General features: G+C 34.5%; 3 protein-coding genes and 1 long non-coding RNA gene across 5 annotated transcripts; 1 reads left to right on the forward strand and 3 right to left on the reverse strand.

Moving 5' to 3' along the window:
* Positions 2,480 to 4,716, forward strand: LOC104732393 (altered inheritance of mitochondria protein 32-like). Its single transcript, XM_010451932.2, is given in 7 exon segments — positions 2,480 to 2,749; positions 2,751 to 2,858; positions 3,336 to 3,421; positions 3,525 to 3,830; positions 4,004 to 4,019; positions 4,021 to 4,088; positions 4,180 to 4,716. Coding segments are annotated over 7 exon segments (1,200 nt in total). The 5' UTR covers positions 2,480 to 2,515; the 3' UTR covers positions 4,562 to 4,716.
* Positions 5,677 to 6,783, reverse strand: LOC104732399. Its single transcript, XM_010451943.1, has one exon. It carries the CDS (start codon positions 6,781 to 6,783, stop codon positions 5,677 to 5,679), a length of 1,107 nt encoding a protein of 368 aa, XP_010450245.1.
* Positions 12,693 to 13,889, reverse strand: LOC104732407. Its single transcript, XM_010451955.2, has one exon. The coding sequence runs from the start codon at positions 13,846 to 13,848 to the stop codon at positions 12,748 to 12,750; it is 1,101 nt and encodes a 366-aa protein (XP_010450257.1). The 5' UTR covers positions 13,849 to 13,889; the 3' UTR covers positions 12,693 to 12,747.
* On the reverse strand, positions 16,449 to 20,296 carry LOC104732418. Of its 2 annotated transcripts, none has more exons than XR_002035380.1 (6): positions 18,881 to 20,296; positions 18,440 to 18,553; positions 18,113 to 18,237; positions 17,938 to 18,027; positions 17,471 to 17,578; positions 16,449 to 17,052 (listed from the first exon to the last, which is right to left on the reverse strand). It is a non-coding gene; the product is annotated as an uncharacterized LOC104732418 (long non-coding RNA). The 2 variants fall into 2 exon arrangements; XR_758815.2 differs by having other exon boundaries at positions 16,449 to 17,058.

The raw sequence follows: 20,606 nt of genomic DNA on the forward strand, positions 1-20,606 counted from the left end.
ATACCAATATGGCAATATCCACATATCAAACTATATACCAATATTGTTATATAGTTTCGATACCAATATTCATAAATATAAGATCCAAAAAAAACAACCGAGGTACTCAAATATTTAGGATTTATGTTATGTGTTTTTTTTTCCTTTTATTAAAATTTTAAAGGCGACAAATGTTCTTATCCAGCAAATGGCTATTTAGTAAAAACGAGTCAAACCTATTTCATTTTTCCATAATATGGCTACCCGTTTTTTTTTTGTCTTCTTCTTCTTCTTCTTCTTCTTCTTCTTTTTTGGAATCGCCATGGATGAGGAAATCGTTTGCCTCTGCTTCCTCTCTTCCAGTGTTCAAAGTAATCTGTCTTACTAAAAAAGAGAGGAAGATAATGAGAGAGAGATCAAAAGCTCGAACTCTCCGCACCAAAATACAAAAACAGAAACACGATGAGAAAAAAAAATTGCTCTTTGATGACTGGAAGGATGAAAAGCATATCACGTTCAAAGATGGGAAAAGCAGTGAAGAGATTGTTGCTATGAAAAAAGGGGAATTCGAGATCTATGTGACTGAGAAAGGAGAAACAGAGAAGAAGACCAAAAAGAAGAAGAAGAAGGTGATGAAGCCGAAGGTTGGAATAAAGATGAAGCCGAAGGTTGCAATGAAGAAGAAGGTTGCAGTAAACCCGCCAATGAAGAAAGAAGGTTGCTTGTCGCCGATGAACACAGCGGGAGAAGATTCGTCCGGTGGCAATGAACCCAGTGATGGCTTGTCGCCGGTGAACACAGCGGGGGAAGATTCGTCCGGTGGCAATCAACCCAGTGATGGCTTGTCGCCGGTGAACACAGCGGGAGAAGACTCGTCCGGTGGCAATCAACCCAGTGATGGCTTGTCGCCGGTGAACACAGCGGGAGAAGACTCGTCCGGTGAAGTTTAATAATGATTGTGTTCTACGGTGAAGAAACTCAGACCGGAAAGTAAAAACATTTGAGAAAGTTTCTTGTTTTGTCGTGGTGTTTTGTTTATTGTGATGTTCTGTTTTGTGGTACTGTGATGTTTTTTTAATAATATAGATTGGGGTTAAGTTGGTCGATTACAGTATTGTTTTGTGATTTCATGGTTAATATAGCACTTCCATGATTAATGGGAGACGAATACACAAATTCTAGTGTGTAGAAGCTTCCCTTTGGTCTTTGTCAGTTTGGTAAGGTTCTGAAATCTCAAACTCTGCAACTTGGGATTGGGGAGATCCCATGATACAATGAGGTGGCCTCCAGATCCGGGAATGCTGAACATATCGTCTTTCTTGGAATACATGACACGAGAGGAGAAGAAACATTGGTTTCCGATTCTGACATTGACCCACTTGGAGTTAAGTTGAGCCGGTCTGCAAAAGCTGAGCTGAGGACCCAAAAACTTGACAGCCACACCACATTCCTCATCCTCTGGAGAAGATGAAGACATTGACACGTTGGTGAATGCGTTTTGGGTCTGAATCCGATGCAACCGGGATTAGATCATCTTGGACTTGGAGGCGCAATATGAAACAAGGAGGGGTGTGCAGCAACGAACTTGAGAAGCCATTATTAGAGGGAAGAGGAGAGGATCTCACCAACACAGGTCTCCGAAAGCAGAGGCTCGAGGGCTGGTTCACAAGCAGAGACTCTTTAGCGAGAAACAGAGGATAAGCAAAGAAAAGGAAACAAAACCCTAATTGGTGTAATACAGAGGAAGAGACTTGCCCACCAAGAATCTCTATAAAATAGGATCCAACACAATCTTAATTGGATTTCATTTTAATTACAGCCAAACCCTCCATTTCTAGTTTTACTTTCTTTGCGCCCCATGATTTTATTTCCATAGAGAATGTAAAAAATTGGTCTGATTTTTTTGTTGCATATAATGTATAGTAGTACGTAGTAACTTAAATTCCTCTCCATGTCAAATAGTTTCAGTTTGATGATTAATATCTTCATATTTACTAAAATAATTATTAAGGCTGATCAATGATTTTGACCCCAAAAGAAAGGGTTGGATTCGGACTAATGCATACATGATAACATCAACTTTGATTAATTCACTGAATTGCATAGTTGAAGATGCTATGTTACTACTGTTAATGTACATTCTTTCTTCTTCTTTTTTAGTCATAAAGTTTATCAATGATAGAAATTATAAACGACTATTATGTGTAATCAATAATGTGTGTGGAAGAAATGAGTGGAATCACATACATAAATTTTGATATAGAACTGCCAAAAACAAAAACAAAAAAGTTTTAATTATTTATGGAAGTGGATTTCAGTTTTCACGTATTTTGTATTTTCAAATTGTTATTTTCGGAATACACAATTATACACTTTTAAATATTACATTATTATTAATTGAGTAATTTAATAGCAAAGAAAAGTAAAAAAAAAAGTATATTTTAGTATTTTACTCTCCTCCTCTGCTTCTTCTTCTTCTTCTCCAAAACTTTCAGTTTCGATCTCCAGAAAAGTTTGAAACTTTTCGTCGAATTAGATGGGAAGCGGAAGATATTTAGAGGACCCTTTAACATTTACCAGAAACCCACCTTACTCGTCGTCTCCCATCACCGAATCTAGCTTTCTCGAAGAATCGATATCTCGCTCTGGAAGCTACGAGAGTGAGAGCTTGCGAGGAGGAGATGCTGAGAGCATTAGCGACGCTGATTTCGGACTCGAGAGGCTCTCCGGGACCGTACAGTTCTACGAGAGGCATGTCTTCTTGTGCTACAAAAAAACCCTCTGTTTGGCCAGTGAGGATCGAAGCGTCTGAGTTCGATCGGTTACCGAGGCTTCTCTCTTCCGCTGTATCGGCGAGGAAGAGTAGTATGACGAAAGAGGTAACTTTGTTTCGGATCCCTTTTTTGAATTTTGAAGTTTCAGAATCTACTGTGATTTGTAAGTTAACTTAGGTCTGATCATATCTGTAATTTTTATCTACATTTGTATGTGAGTCTTAACATAGGGAAGACTTCAGAGTAAGGGTTTCGTCAGTGAACCCCCCTAAATAAGCAGTATGAGTAAAAAAGGCGTTTCTTTGTTTTTGTATAGTGAAGAGTTTCTTAAATCTCAGTGAGGATATTTGGGATTTTTCTTAGAGTCAGAATTGTATTGTTAAGATTCTATGTGTTACAGTTTAGGAACTCGTTGATTCGTTTTGTAGATAAAGTTTTAGAAACACACAATTCTAGTGTCTTTGAAGGAAACCTTACAATGTGGCTTGTTATGATCTTGCGCATCAGTTATAAACTATCTTTTGTGTCTTTTGGATGTCTTCCTGATGTTTTGTTTTTAAAAATGTTTCGGTTGAATTGCAGACTCTACTCACAATATGCGAGGGACATGATGGAACAGAGACATCAAATGAGGATGTTTTGATTTTTCCAGATATGATCAGATACAGGTACTACTACTACTACTACTACTCACTCAGTAAGATATTGTAATTGATGATTTTTGAGAAACAGTAACTCATTTTGGAAGTTTCAAAAAAAAAAAAAATGCAGAAGGTTGACTCATTTTGATGTGGACACATTTGTTGAAGAGGTGCTTGTGAAGGGTGTTGAGTCGTTGCCTGGAAATCCTGAGTCTCTAAGCGGTTCATATGTCTTTATATGTTGTCATGGGTCCCGAGACCGGCGATGTGGAGTTTGTGGACCATCTTTGGTTAGTCGATTCAGAGAGGAAATTGAACTATGTGGTCTTGGTGATGAAGTTTCGATCAGCCCTTGTTCTCACATCGGTGGTCACAGATACACAGGAGATGTTATCATCTATGGATTAAACATCAACCAGAATGTCACAGGACACTGGTAAGTAAAACAAGGCTGTTTTGGAGTAAATGATATAAATGTGCAACCATAAAGGGTTAGTTAATTTTATTGTAGTCTTAAACGAATTGGTCTCTAGAAAATTAAGAAAGAGAATAATATGTGTTCCTTCTATCCGATTTTTAACTTTTAACTGATTCCTGTCTCTCTCTTAGGTATGGATGTGTGATTTTTAGAAGATGTACCTCTTTTGTTGGAGCAACACATTAACAATGGCGTAATTGTAGACCGGCTTTGGAGGTAATATAAGATCAAAGCTTCTTGATTTAGATTTTAGACAGTCTCTTAAATTTTCTGGCCTTTAAACAACACTTTATTGACTGTTTTCCAGGGGTGAAATGGGTCTGTTAGAAGAAGATCAGAAGAAAACTCAAGAACAAAGGCTCCAATTAAACAGCGTCGAGATCAGCAACAGAGAGGTGACACAAGAATCAGATAATGATTGTATCTGTTTCCAACAAAATGGGAACTCTAACTGTTTGGGGGAGAATCACACAGAGAAAAATACCTCGGAAAGAGTAACCTCTGTAAAAAACGCATCTTTTCGGATAAGTAGCAGCGAGAATGTATCTTCTTGTGGATTCAAGGTTTGTGCTGCGATGTCAATGTGGTTGGAGAATTGGGAGAAAGAAGATACATATGCTGCTTTAGCTGTTGCTTGTGCTGCTGCATCTGTGGCTATTGCTTATAACTGCTATAAACAATTGAAATGAAGCAATGTGTTTTATATCTAGCTTCTTCAATGCAATGGTAATTATCTCAGTCTTTAGACTAGATCTTTCCTCTTCGTCTGTAGAAATTTATTTAGAAGAGGGTCTTAACTTTTATGTAAGAACTGATTGTTAATATAAATATAATCCATTTTGTAAGAAATTACGGGTGTGTGTTTGAATAAAGATCAATGGAAGGCAAAACATTGAGGTTTTTGATATTGTGTATTAGCGATTGTCAAAGGTTCGTGTCTAACATTAAACTCAAGAAGATGGTACAAAGGCTGTCTCACATTTTTGAAGAATGATTTACAAATCTCATAACTTTTTCCAAGACGTGAAAAATATAACAACAAGGAAGAAAAAAAAAAAAAACACATTTTTCGAAAACACTAAACAGAATTTGCAAAGAAACAATAGGAGGAGAATCAGCAAACTGTGGAAACAGTATCTTTCAGATGAAATCAAACTCAAGATAGTTACTCTGATCAGATCTCACACTAGACGACGCAGCAGCCGGTACAGTAGGATTAGGATTCACCGGTTCAACATCTACCGGTTTAGGAATCTCCGGTGGACTGGCACACCGAACCAGAGCCCAGTTCACTCCTTCAAAGAAAGGATGTTGCTTTATCTCTGTTGCTCCACGCTTATAAGCTAACCTATGTTGTGCTTCTTTCACAAGCAAACTAACCTATGTTGTGCTTCTTTCACAAGCAAACTCTTTAGAAAAATGTTGATTTGTTTGTGATAATTAAGGTTTCGGAATACACAAATTATAGTGTCTACTTACAATGTGGCCTCTTATGATCGATCTTGCATCAATTATGAAATCTCTATTGTTGTCTTTCCAGGTTTCTCCCTGATTGTTTTTATTGGATTCCCATTTAATTGCAGTCTTTAACTACAGTAGGAAAAAAACCTATTACCCAAAAGCAGACTCAATTCAAAACCATGATGTTAATATTAATATATATATTACTATCGTTTGCAGAGAGACTAAAGTCGAACTAAGTAAGGAAACCGTTCCTAGATTAAAAAAAAAACTACATTGATCGACCAATGACCATGGTAAGTGGCCGCGAAGAAAATAAAGGACTCAGTTCAAAACTACAATACTAATCTAGTTCTTGGGGTGGAATAAGGTAATTGTTTCTGCATGTAGGTATCACATCAGTAACGATGGTGGAATCACTCAGATGGACATCACCGATTTCGTCACCATCATAGAGTGTGACTTTGTTAGGGCACATGCCGGGAAAAGAGCTAGCAGAGACACAGAAAGGTTCAGACTTTGAGAGAAATATGCAGAGATCTCCAATGTCTTTAGTGTAAACAGCGTTTCCTTCTTCGTCTAGCTTGAACACCATCAAAGCTTTTGTTTTCATTTTGGCATTACCATTGATGATCTTGCCACAAGACTTCTTATACCATTTAAGCAAGAAAGTTTCACCAGCTGGTGACTCAACCAAGAGTTCACTCTTGCAGCACGAATCCAGAAGCTTCCCTTTGGTCTTTGTCAGTTTGGGAAGTTTTTGAAATCTCAAACTCTGCAACTTGGGATTGGGGAGCTTATCTGTACGGAGATCCCATGATCCAATGAGGTGGCCTCCAGATCCGGGAATGCGAAACATATCGTCTTTCTTGGAATACATAACACGAGAGGAGAAGAAACATTGGTGTCCGATTCTGACATTGATCCACTTGGAGTTAAGTTGAGCCGGTCTGCAAAAGCTGAGTTGAGGACCCAAAAACTTGACAGCCACAACACAGTCCTCATCCTCTGGAGAAGATGAAGACATTGACACGTTGGTGACAATTTGAGTTTGGCAATGAGGAAGCGTTACCATAGGAGGCAGGGGAATGCGCTTTGGGTCTGAATCCGATGCAACCGGGTTTAGATCATCTTGGAGGCGCAATATGCCATCGTCCTTCAAAGTAGCTATCCAGCCATGGGATGACCCGATCGTTACAATTTCATCGTAAAACAACTCCACAGGCACCTTCTTATCCAAAGTAGTGCAGTCACGTCCATTAAAATTCATAATCACGAGTTTTCCCTCTTTCCGAGGTCTTGCTCCACAGGGATCAACGCTGAAGATGAAACAAGGAGGGGTATGAAGCAAGGAACTTGAGAAGCCATTATTAGAGGGAAGAGGAGAGGATCTCACCAACACAGGTCTCCGAAAGCAGAGGCTCGAGGGCTGGTTCACAAGCAGAGACATTAATAAATGTTCTTTAGCGAGAAACAGAGGATTAGCAAAGAAAAGGAAACAAAACCCTAATTGGTGTAATACAGAGGAAGAAGAGACTTGCCCACCACGAATCTCTATAAAATAGGATCCAACACAATCCTAATTGGATTTCATTTTAATTGCAGTCAAACCCTCAATTTCTAGTTTTTCTTTCTTTTCCTCCCCCATGATTTAAATTTCCATATAAAAATGATGTTTGTTCATATTAAAAGCTTAATAATTATCTTTTGTTTTGGAGAAGTCGTTTTTAGAACAAATATATTTAAGGAAGAAATTAAATAAATGATTATACAAAAAAATTTGATCAAACTATAATAACGATTTAATTGAGCACAATGTGTAAAAAAAATATTCATCTATATTTTGATCTGTTTCCCACATTTGAAACTTAAAATTCAAAAAATAATACAAATGTAATATCAAGTTTTTTTAATTCTTAGAGCTCACATGAAATTTATTGGAAAACATGATCACAACATCAAGTTTTCCAACAATAAATAATCTTTATTAAATATATATACCAATCTGATAACTAAATCAATAGGCATTCTTATATATATAATTTGCATATTACATGATTATCTGATTACATTTGTTTGATCCCATTTTGTTTATATACGTCTCTCCTCTTTAATTTGTTTTCCTTTATTAGAAAACACCTTGAATGGTCCACATAATGTATAATAAGATTGAGGTATTTCTCTTTGTGCACAATAAGAACATCTCCAATCTACATCTAAATATATATACCAATCTGATAACTAAATTAATAGGCATTCTTATATATATATATATATATATATAATTTGCATATTACATGATTATTTGGTTACATTTGTTCGATCCCATTAAATAAATACATGTAAATGTTGGAACAGTCGACCAGACTAGAGAGAGAGACAGAGAGGCAGATGCAGTCACGCCGCCTGTGTCTACTCTGTCAGAAACCTCAAAGAGAGGGGAACACAATCCCAATGTCACAATGAGATTCATTTTTTAATTTCTCTCTTTCTCTCTTTTTCTCTCCCTCTCAGATGCTTCTTTTTTTTTTTTTTGTATTGTTATCTTGTTTACAACAACAAGAAAAAACTAAACCCACGTAGATACATTTGTGAATGGTCCATACAACATAATAATCAGATTCAGATATCTCTAGGTGCACAATAAGCCAAGAGCAGCGGACTTGTACAATTTTATACACTTTCTGATATACACTTTCTACCTTTGAGTCTTTCACCTCATAGTCTTGAAAGTTTGTTTTTGGACATCACCACCGTATTCAAAATTTGCAAACATTTTACTTTAGTTATAAAAATTAAGCTAAGATTTTCTTTGTTTAATTATTAACCACAATCATTTATCAAACAATTAAATTCAGTTATAACCTACACGGCACACACTCAAATGTCTTTTTATAAGCTAAGTAGAGTTTTTTTTTTGTCCAAGAGGAACTAGATTTGTTCAGTTCGATTAAAAACCCATTTGATCCAAAATATTCTAATTTGAAAACCAAATCACAACTTCGTATGGTTTTAAAAGATTATCCAAGAAGCTGAATCCAAATTTGAAAAAAAAAAAAAAAGAAGATCAAAAACCAAAATTTTTATTTTAAAAAAAAATTAAAGATATATCTAACTGAAATCCGAACTAGAATTAAAACTGTAATCATGATCAAACCATCCACTGTATATTATGGCTTTAGCTTGGATATTACTAACATACACATACACATATATTAAAACTGTAATCATGATCAAACCATCCACTGCTCGATTTTGACATTATTACTAACATACACATATATAACACTCAAATATTTAGGTTTTTCTACTATGTATTTTTCCCCCTTGAACTTACTAAACTTTAAAAATTTTAAAGCACACCTTTTCTTCTTAATAAGGCCAAAAATTCATTGTCTTATAAGCCAAATGGTCTTATCCAAGAAAACATTTATACATAGACTGATAGACAATACGACCAAAACTGTTGTATAATCAAAATAGGTGAACTTGTCGACTTGCCATAGTGTTTCCAGTAGAAAGCAAATGTTAATTTGCCACTTGTGAACATTAAGTCTTATTCTTTAGAATAAGTAGATCCACACATGGGCATGCATGCGAATTGACGTAGAGGTTTAAGATCTTAATTCGAACTATTTTTGGAATTTGGGTTTGTCGTTAAGAATGAATATGCACTAACTAAGTAGGCAAGTGTATCTAGTAGGGTTCAATCTATATGACTTTGATCAATAACCACAAACTTTAGTGATGGAAGAATTTTCATATGAATCCAAATTCAGTTTTCGAGTTTTTATGAATCGTCATTGTAAAATGTTTTACAATGTGTATTAGGGAATTAACAAAAAACTATATTCAATCAAGTTCTTTAATAGTTGTGATCGAGTACCACAACAACAACCAAAAGTTAGAAGAGCATAATAAAAAAGAAGAAAATATAACAATACAAGAAATACTAATGATGTACTTCTTATTGGTTTAAGTAAGTACTATCTAAAGTTACAATTTTTTACACTTACCAACAAAACAAACAAGACAAAGAAAGATCTCCTTTATTTAAAAAGAAATTGAAAAAAAAAAACAGAGATAAAAAAACAGAGCAAATTAAACCTTTCTATAAAAACCAAACCTTTTCTCTCATCAACATTTTTCTCCTTAGATCTTAGAAAATGCAAAGTTCAAGCTTTTTCATCACCAAACCGTTTCTCTCTTCTCCCTCTTTTGTGAAGATGCAAGCCTCAACCTTTCTCCCTAAGCCTTGCATCTCTTCTCCCTCTTTTATGAAGATGCAAGCTTCACACTTTGTTGCCAAAACAACTTTCTCTTCTTCCTTCATCACTAAACCTTTGATCTCTTCTTCCTTCATCACTAAACCCTTGTTCCCTTCTTCCTCTCTTCTTCCACTCAAATCTTCCTTTTCACCTTTCCTCCCAATCAAATGTAGCAGAAACGACTGGTTAAAGACGAGAGAAAAGGCACAGCTTCGTACTTTGCAAAAGCAAATCCACAGAGAGGTCTTGAAGAACAACATGGACAAAGCCATACTCATTTATGATAACTGGAAGGCCAAAAGGGTTCCTCTTTATGAAGATGGGAAAACATCACGAGAGATTGTGGGCATGAGTAACGGAGCCTTTGTGACATATGTGTGGGGGAAGTTCTTTGGCAAGCCATCAGAGAGGCAGAAAAAGTTCTTTCACGTAAATGTTCGTATATTTTACAAAATCTAAAAAGATGAACTAAATGATACAATGATTAACACTTTAATTAACAATACCTGTCTATGAACAAAAAAATCAAAACATTTGCATTTCGTCATGGCTGTATAAAGCTTTTATTTTTATTTTTTAATTTCTATTTATAATTCTCACATAAATTACTAAAAAAAACTGAACCAAAAGTCCACATATGAGCTCTCTTTTTAATTAGTTCTTATACTACTATATTTGATCAATAATAAGAAATTATTGACCCAAAAAATATGAGAACAACAAATAAGCATTTCTGATCTACATTTTGGAAAATGTCAAATAATGCCATAACATTAAAATAAAATATATAAAAATAATATTAATCCCAGTATGAGATTAGATATTACAGTATAAGATTATATATTTTACATTATTTGGTAGACTCTTTGTCAATTTATTATGTTATTTATTCTATCAATTACTTTGAAATACAAATTATGATGACAAGTTTCATTGTTATAGTACAAATAACAAAATGACAAATTTGAAGTATATCATAATGATATATAAATCCATATCAAAATCAATTAATTAGATTTAAAAATGTATATTAAAATTACATCCATATTTTGAACTGGAAGTGTTTTACACTCCACTCCATGAACCAATAACTTCTTCTACTTTTTTTTCCACTATATTCTAGAATCTAGAGCAACTAATTAGGTAAAGAAATAAACAATGTGAGACAAATATAATTAATTTTAATGTTAGACACGAACATATTACATGGTAATTACTCCCTATATATATTAATAGAGAAGCATTTTGTTGAAAATGTTGATGTGTCGTCGCCATAATAATTTGGAGATTTAATTACATTTACGCATCTCAAAATAAACATATTTACAAAAACAGGCTTTTTGATTTATTAAATGTGCCATTAAAATATATAAGGAAATATTTCTTTTATTATTATTTACATAAATATGCCATTAGAATATATAAGGTAATTTTTATTTCTATTAGTTTTAAAAACTGAAAGACTTAATCAACTATTAAAACAATAAAATATAGTTAATTATTTAATTATTACTTTCATAACATATTTAATTATAAGTAAATTACATTAACAAACTCTTAAAAACTTATTCATTTATATAAAATTTTGAAATGCAAAACTTATTTTCCGATTTAAAAAAATCTGATGACTATTCAAGTATATTTTTAAAATTAATTATCACAATAATCTTAAAAATAAATAACATTTCGTAAACAATTTTAAATTTATTCACCAATTTAAATTTTTTGAAAAACAAAAAATCTGTTTTCTATTTAAAAAATCCAATGACTATTCAAATGTATTTAAAAATTTATCAAAAAATATCTACCGCAATAACCATTATAATAAGATATTGACTTTTTGATAATTTAATAATAAATGGTGATTCAGCGATCTTAACATGATACTGAATTTTTTGAAAACCTCATACATTCATTTTTCCTATAAATTTTCACCATTACTACACTTTTTATTATTATTATTTACCATTTTAATATATTTTTCTGAAGGTATTTTTAAACTTAGGATTAGTTTAAATTGTTTATTCTAAAAATATTGTCTTATCTATTTAATGGTATATCAATGTAGATAGTAATGTGAAATATAAAATATATGAATTTGTTTGACAAAAAAACAGATTACCATAACTAATAAAATTTTATCAAAACTTTTTCCCCCATGTTTAATTTTTTTTCCATATTTCACGGGTGAAACATATTTTTATACAAAATAATTAAATGCAAACTAGAATAAAACAATACAATATGAGTAAAATTATTATTCTGACATTTTAGATCCCAAATAGTAATTTTATTTATAATAATTTTATTTGAATCGATTTATCCTACACAATTGCACATAGTGCGGATTGTTACCTAGTATATATATAAATAAGATTCCAAATATGAATAAAACACAATCCTGACCTGCACTAGCAAGATACCTCCCATCCAAACTGGACTTACTGCTCCATATCGACCAATTCTTTATGAGCTTGAATCTCTTGGCTCTAAATCCATGACTTTCTATGCTGCTGCTGCCTAAACTTAACTCTCCCATGGTCATGAAAGGACGAATGGTGAATGCCCTATCATTGCTCTTTTGTACCATGTCACACTAGTAGCAAAACTCTTTATACTCTGGGAAACTCCCTCTCCGCATTGGTTATTAAACTCTGCTTCCACTCACGTTGGTATTCAAACCAACCAAATTAACTCACGTTTAACAGACAACATTCTTTACCTCTAGCTCTCGACGCACATATCAAAACTCCTCCAGTAACTTCTTTCGACTTCTACGACATTCCATCTTCTCTGACTTGTTTCACCACAAACTCTTTGTCACCTATACTAATTAATAACATATACCAATACCATCCTTGAGATTCCTAATGCTCCTCCAAAGTCCAGATCGAACAACATCTCTGCCGTTCCCATGAAATGCATTATTAAACTCTGTTTTTCTAATAATTATTCTGTCGGTTTTTTGCTTATAAAACCACCACCACCAATAAGCACACAGACAGAAATAAATACTAGAACATCGACTCAAAAGGGATGTAACTTCTCCAAGAGGATATGCATATCATAGAATATATTAAAATAGATTTGATGTTTCAAGATTTAAAAAGAAAAGACAGACTTGACTGAAACTCATACTCAAATTTTCAAACTATATTTTCTATATTTTGAGGTGGAACATAGTGACCGGTCCAGGCTCCCCAATTAGCACAAATGCTGGTGGATTTGGCAAGATTGAAATATCCGGCTTCGCCACCATCCTGGAAATCAACATGGTTAGGGTAGAACATGCGGGGTCCGGAGCCAATAGAGATACAAAAAGGTTCAGACTTTGCGAGGATAATGCAGAGATCTCCGATGTCTTGAGTGTATACAGCATTTCCTTTGTCATCTAGCCTGAACACCATTAAAACTTTTGTTCTCAATTTCGACATACCTCTACACACGGCCTTCCTGTACAACTTAACCAAGAAAGTCTCACCGGTGGTTCTTGACTCCACCAAGTGTTCGCTTTTGTAGCACGAATCCATAAGCTCCCGCTTGGTCTTTGTCAGCTTGGGAAGGTTTTTGAACCGTAACCTCTGGAACTTGGGATTTTGCTTGTGTGTGTGGAGGAGATCCCATGATGCAATGATATGGCCTCCAGATCCGAGTATGCAAAACTTACCATGCCTCTCCGAAAACATGACACGGGAGGAGTGGAAGCAAGCGTTTGCGATTCTGATGTTGATCCACTCCGAGTTACTTTGAGCGGGTCTGCAAAAGCTTAGCTGAGGTCCCAAGAACTTGACAGCCACAACACAGTCCTCATCCTCGGGAGAAGATGAGGACATTGACACATTGGTGACGATCTGAGTTTGGCAATGAGGCAGAGTTACAAGAGGAGGCAGTGGAATGTGTTTTGGTTCTGTATACGATGCATGTGGGTTTAGATCGTCTTGGAGACGCAGTATTCCATCTTCCTTCAATGTAGCTATCCAGCCATGGGATGACCCGATCGTTACCATTGGATTCTTCACCAACTCCATTGGCACCTTCTTTTCCAAAAAAGTGCAACTAGTTTCATTAGCATTGGCAATGACGAGTTTTCCTAGATCCGCTCTGTCTACACAAGGAATAGCGTCGGTGATATTACAAGCAGGGGTTTGCAGCGACGTTGGTGAGAAGCCACTGGAGGATCTCACCAGTACAGGTCTTTTCCTCCGGAAGCATAGTAGCTTTGAGGGCTGGTTGAGAAGGAGAAACATGATTAAGAATATAAGTTGTTCTTACCGAGAGAAAGGCTGCGAGAGAAAATAAAAAATAAAAACCTAGTTTGGTGTCTTGGTGAGATGTTCACATAAAACAGAGGAACTGGCTTGCCCACCAAGTTTTCTCATTTCCAATGTAATTATGGTGTAGTTTTATTTTATTTTGTACACCTTTTATTAATTATACATTGTCTTTTTATTTATTTACTTATGTAGATATGAAAATGAAAGAGATTGCCTTGAAAAAAACTCTGTAAATATAAATTGGAAATACAAAATTGGAAATTCTGATTATAATATTTGTAGAGTAAGTGAAAATTTCTTTTGCAAAATTTCTCATTTCATCTTTTCTTTTCTCCATCCTCATGGAGCCAAGATCCAACCAAAATTTCAATTACCTAACAATTTTTTTGATTTCGACATCCAACCAAGATCCGAAACAATCTTCATTCGATTTCATTTCAGTTACGGTAAAACCCCCTCCACTAACCTATCTATATCTATATATACATTTTTGAAATACATTTTGGGTTCTACCCTTTTATTTGTACTTATTTACAAAGTTAATACCTAAAAAATTTCCAAAAATAGTATTATTTCAGATTTTGGTTCCTAAATATTTTACATTCCACTTCAACTAAAAAATGACGGCAAAATCAGTATGAAAACAGAAACTATGATATATTTAACCACACATTTTCTATTATGTTTTGAAGATATTCTATCTCTTAATCATTTGCAAACAAAGAAAACAATAATTTGATTTTCATTTTGTTTTCCAAAACTTGTTAGCTTTGATTCTAACGTAAAAAAAAACTTCAATTCACGTTTATTTAAATATTATAATAAATCTATATATATTTAATAAATTTTTAAAATATTACGAATATGTAAAATTAAAAAGTTTAAAATACTATATACTACGGTTATATTGTAAATGAGTTATAAAAAGAACATGTTAGAATTTATAAAATATCATTAAATTCATACTAACACGGGTAAAATCCTTATTTTATTATTTTTCAACATTATTAATATTAGAATATTTGACATATAAATTAAGTTGATTTAACTAATATTGTGTAAAATAATTAAATCATTAAGAAAATGTGACTTATTATGTATTTAAATCCCTTATTTTTTGTTATAATAATTAAAAATCAAAATAGAATCTCAAACACTAAACAAAACAAACAAATGGTCATGAAGTATATTACGGGTTAAAAAATTATATAAAAATTTAACCGCACAAACGGCAGGATTAGTTATTCCTCTATTTGCAAAATATCTAATATTTAAATAACAAATACAATATAAAATATAAATAATAACAAAAGTTATATGCACGCGGTGTACTGCGAGTTAAAATATAGTATATTATATATAAATTTTTAAAGTACATTTTGGGTTCTACCCTTTTATTTGTACTTATTTAAAAAGTTATTTACAAAGTTAATCCCTGAAAATTTTCTAAAAATAGTATTACTTCAGTTTCCTAAATATTTTACATTTCTTTTCCACTAAAAAAATTACAGCAAAATCAATATGCAAACAGAAACTATAATATATTTAACCACACTTCTACTGTGTTTTGAAGATATTCAATCTATGAATCATATGCAAACAAAGAAAACAACTATTTGATTCATGTTTTGTTTTCAAATATCTGTGAGTTTTGAATCTTAACGTAAGAAGAACTTCAATTCACATTTATTTTAATATTATAATTAATATATATATAAACTTAAGAAAATTTTAAAATATTATGAATATGTAAAATTAAAAAATTTAAAATACTATATAATATGGTTATATAGTAGATGAGTTATAAAGAGGAGATGTTAGAATTAATAAAATATCATTACATTTGTGCTAACACGGCTTCAATCCTCATTTAATATTTTTTAACACTATTAATATTAGAATATTTGATATATAAAATCAAGTTGATTTAACTAAGTTTGTGTAAATCATTATAAACAATGTGAGTTAATCATAGCGTATAAATGACTTATTATGTATTTAGATCCCTTATTTTTTTGTTATAATAATTAAAAATCAAAATAAAATCTCAAACACTGAACAAAACAAACTAAAATATAACAAACAAATGATCATGAAGTATATTGCGGGTTAAAAAATTAACATAAACATTTTTAGCTGTACAAACAGCCAAAAAATTTAGTTATTCCCCTATTTACAAAACATCCAATATTTAACGAACATATAAATAATAATAAAATTTAAAACAACACATAAATCTAAATATCATATGAAGTTTGGTTTTTAAAATTAGTAATTAACATTCCTCTCAGTGTTTAATATATATATATATATATATATATATATAGTATATGCGAGAGTTAAAATACTATTTTGTATGAAGCTTGTGTGTTGTGTAATGTGCTTAAAAAGTTATTTTGGTAATTTTTGTAAACCTCATTAGATCTTAGATTGAAGACAACAATCTAATGAATTTGTGTATTATACCTGACGAGCTAATGACTATAGATTTGTGAACTTGTAAGTTTCTTTTGTATTCTTAAGCTGTCAGTGTGCGTGTCCTTTAATTAGCTGTTGTTTAGTGCAAGTCACTCTAATTGAGTACTTTTCTGATAAATGGCAAAAATGATTAGGAACTACATGCCGCCAACAAAGAAAAACATCAAATAAACTGTGATTCGTATGTACATGTTACAAAGAAAAATTGTTCGTGTTACAAAAGCACTATCAGGGTTTTGATTACACTTTGCTGCCATCTCTCGTTGTTAGCTTCATGTGATGTGAATGAAAGATTCAAAGAGAGATCGAGTAGCTAGTATGCGAAGGTTATAACCCCATACCGTTGAGAAGATCCATCATGAGGCTTTTAGAGCATAGTATGGCAGAGAAGATGGTTGCGGGAGAGATGAAAGAATGAGACTCAGTGATTGCTTGGGACACTAGGGGTTGACACGTTTCAAGGATTGTCCCACGGTTCAAGCATCGCATTGTGCCATTGTCACAAACTGATTCCTAGTGAGCCAGTTCATCAGTCGGTCCTAACACATGTCCACCTGTTGTGGTTGCTAATTGCTATTTCAACCTCATCAGAGCTCGAAACCTTGCCAGCCAAGTAAAGAGAGAGACGGAGAGAAAAGCCCTTTAAAGAAAGAAATTCTTAGATTGGCTGGTTGCTACAAACGAGGGAATCCATCCAACCTAAACCTAATATAGATTAATAATCTTATTAAAGCATTCTACACTTGTCAACAATTTCTACAACTCTCTTAAACATCTTACTATATATATACCGGTTGGTTTTTCAAAGTTAGCAAATTAAATTTAAAATTTGATTAAACCACGACTTGAATGAATATTTACAGCCTGACTTCTTGTTGTTAAACTATCAACTGAATTGGCCTCTCTGTTTAAATTAGATGATCTCCTTACATTCTCATAACTCCAAAAATTGACCATAAGGAGTGGCTTTCTTACTTAACACTCTGTTTGTTAACTTTTGTCACTTTAACTATCGTAGCTGTGTAATCCGTGTCCTCAAACTGCATTCCGTTACCGCATATTTTAAAGATAAATCCCCAAATGTCTAGTTATAGACATTAAAATCAAGATATCGTACCTGCAGAGGTGAGATTGTGTTTAGGAGGTCCCGGCACACGTCCAGCATCCCTTCCTCCTTGACATTTGCACTACCAAGTTCTGCTGCCAAGCTGCTTATCTTCCCAACCTGAGAAAATGGGATTCACTTTTTAGTATATAAATATAAACAACTTATCGACGCAAATCCTCTTCTCACAAATCCTTAGTGCTGACAAAATTTATGGAACAAAGTACTCTTAGACCAGATATTAAGAAGACACTAATCATAATCAGAGAATAATGCGTAAGCGGAGATAGTGGATTATCCATTTGACTGCGAGAGGAGATGAGAGCAGTTAAAAAAGAAGGGATGTGCTCTGTCAACTCAGTACATTGCTTACTGTCTACTTGTTAACAATTCCGTGTAGGTGATAAAAATTGCAGAAACATATTATTGAGTACAGCATTAAAAAAGACTAAACACAACGAGAGAAAAGATTGGGTCACCTTTGGCAGCAACAAGCACATGGACGATGCCATTGCCTGCACAACATCAACTGCTGAGCAAATGGCATCCTTAACACTGTGTACGTTTACCTGCATATGGTATCATCATCAGCAAGCATAACATATGCTTTCCCAATACAGCACCATAGGAAATACGTTTGAGTAAGAGCCAAACCATTTTTCCCCGCAATCAACAGGTAGACAGAGCGTGCTGCCTTTCAACGCTTCAGCAGCTCCTACCAAAGAACCCATATAATCCCGGTCCATAACCAACCACTCTTCCAGATGTCCCATCTATATCTATATATATGCATGAAAAAAAATATTAACTTTCTTACTAAAGTAAGATTAAATCGAACAAGGTCCCGAAGCTATAAGAAGCAGAACATAAAAAGGAACCTAAAAGGGATTATCACTCATATAAAAGTGCTACTCAAAGAGCACAGGGGGCTAAGGCGTTCAAGATATATATATATATATATATATATATATACAAATTTACCTGCCTATTTGAGAATAGATATCAGTTTCAAGTTCTGCTTCAGGTGTCAATTTTTTTCGTTCTTACAGAATCATACAGCTTAGAGATTCTTATCCATGAATTGTACAATCTTTTCTGCAATGAAAACAAGGGTTCATCAGAGTTTGTGGCCTCTCACTGAAAACTAACCACTTAAAACTTAGCCACTTGGACATAGTTGGCATAGACAAGCAGCCTGTACAACATAACAGATGGATTTTTTTTTTTTTTTTTTTAAAAAAAGAAAACTCAAGAGAGACGTGCCTACGAGTTTGTTATCATTGAAACTAACTGATTTTCTAAAACCATTAGCTATTATCACATTCAAAGTGACCAAATGTTAAAATCCAAAATAGATTGGAAACACAGAATGTGCTAGTAATCAAGGTTCTATAGCATTCAGGACGAAAATGATTGACTAACCGAGATAACAGCATTTGCTCGTGGATTAGCAAATCGCCACTGTAGCAACCTATTGTTGATGTAATAGCTTTAACAAGTGAGCATCAGCAACCCCATTATCTCTGATCTTGTCTATAACATCCAAAACAAAAATTCAGAACTAAAGGTGTGGTTTTAGTCAGGGGGATTCTCAATCTTAGTGGGCTCATCCTGCCTGAAGGACTAATCCCTCTGGGAGGAACCACGCCTCTCGAAGGGCTTATTTCCTCTAGCAATGCTGGTTCCTCTCGAGGAAGCTGGCTGCAATCATACCAAACTTGCTAGGTCGAATCTGCTCACTCTTTGGAAACAATTGGCTTCCTTTTGGGGATTAACACATGACCATCCACCGATACCTTCCTCAGTCCATTAGATTTTGAAACCGGTGAGCCAGGAGGCTCTAACTGATGCTGCAACCGATTACTAGCCAATTGCGAAACTCTCACCTTAACCACATTGCCACGAGCTGGTAACATTCTCCCTCTTCCATTAGAGCTTCCAAAAGAAAGACTCTCTAGTTCAACACTCAATGAATCTCTCGTTATCCGCGGTATATTATTATTCAGCATGGAATTCTGAAGAGCTCTAGCTACACCATTGCCAGATCCGTTCAGTTTCTTCCTAGTATCTGTAAAGTCTACGCTTCTACTCAAACAACTAGGCCGTTGTAGAGACCTAGGCCACTGCTCAGAGAGCTTCGTCTTCTCTTGCTGAGCTCCACAACTCCTAGATGTTGTTGCAGTCGGAATCGTCTTCTTCTTCTTCTTCTTCTCTACTGTTCCTCTTCCGGCCGATGAGTTTAGATTCGATCTAAACTCAATCCGCCTGAAACGACGCAAACAAGCTTCTCCCAGAAGTCAACAACATTCTCTGCGCTGTGAAGAAACCTCTCCACCACTACCACTACCACTACCTCGTCGATCCAACGAGTCACGACGTGGTGTTGATCTCGGACGATTTATAATAACCGAATGAGTCGCCGGTCGAGTAACAATCGGCGATTGACATCTCTTCGCCGCGGAGGACGGTGACGACGATTGGTGGAAACCCGACGACGACGAAAAAGAGGAAGCGCCGTTTAAGGTATCGCGACGCTACATCTCGTGATGCGGTGCTTCCGATGGAAGCGGCGTTGAACGAAGCCAAAATTGCAGCTGTCATCTCCGACATTGAGAAATCAACATTGCGAATGTGAGCAATGAGGAGAGATTTGTATAGTGGATGATTTCTCCAACGGCGAAATTAGGGCTTGACATTAATTGAAACGTGAGTCAGTTTTGCACTGTAAAGTATAAATCTCCGGCGAGAGAATAGAGTGTGGGGATGGTGGAGAGAACCTCCTCTATTATATTAGACTGTTCTACATTTGTTCACTTTTAGAATAATTTGTCTTTTGTGACGTTCCGGATAGCACTTGCGTATTATTTTAAGAATCTGGTTGGTTTATACGATTAAAGTTCTTGTTTCAATTTTCAACAAAGGGAGCATATATACTATTAAGTTTTTTTTATTTATGGACATTTTGGTATCAGACCCGGTTCAACGCCTCCTTTTCAGATCCGGTCTAATGGCTGAGTCCTGATCCTCCAATGGTGGCTATGGGAATGGGACGTTAAGATATGGATCACAAAGATCAGTCGCCTGGTTTATCTAATGAGACTAGTCGTCGTTATGTGGATGTAGAGAAATTAAAGAAACATTCAATAAT

The sequence above is a fragment of the Camelina sativa genome, chromosome 2 (genome assembly GCF_000633955.1).
Source record: "Camelina sativa cultivar DH55 chromosome 2, Cs, whole genome shotgun sequence".
Lineage (NCBI taxonomy): Eukaryota > Viridiplantae > Streptophyta > Magnoliopsida > Brassicales > Brassicaceae > Camelina > Camelina sativa.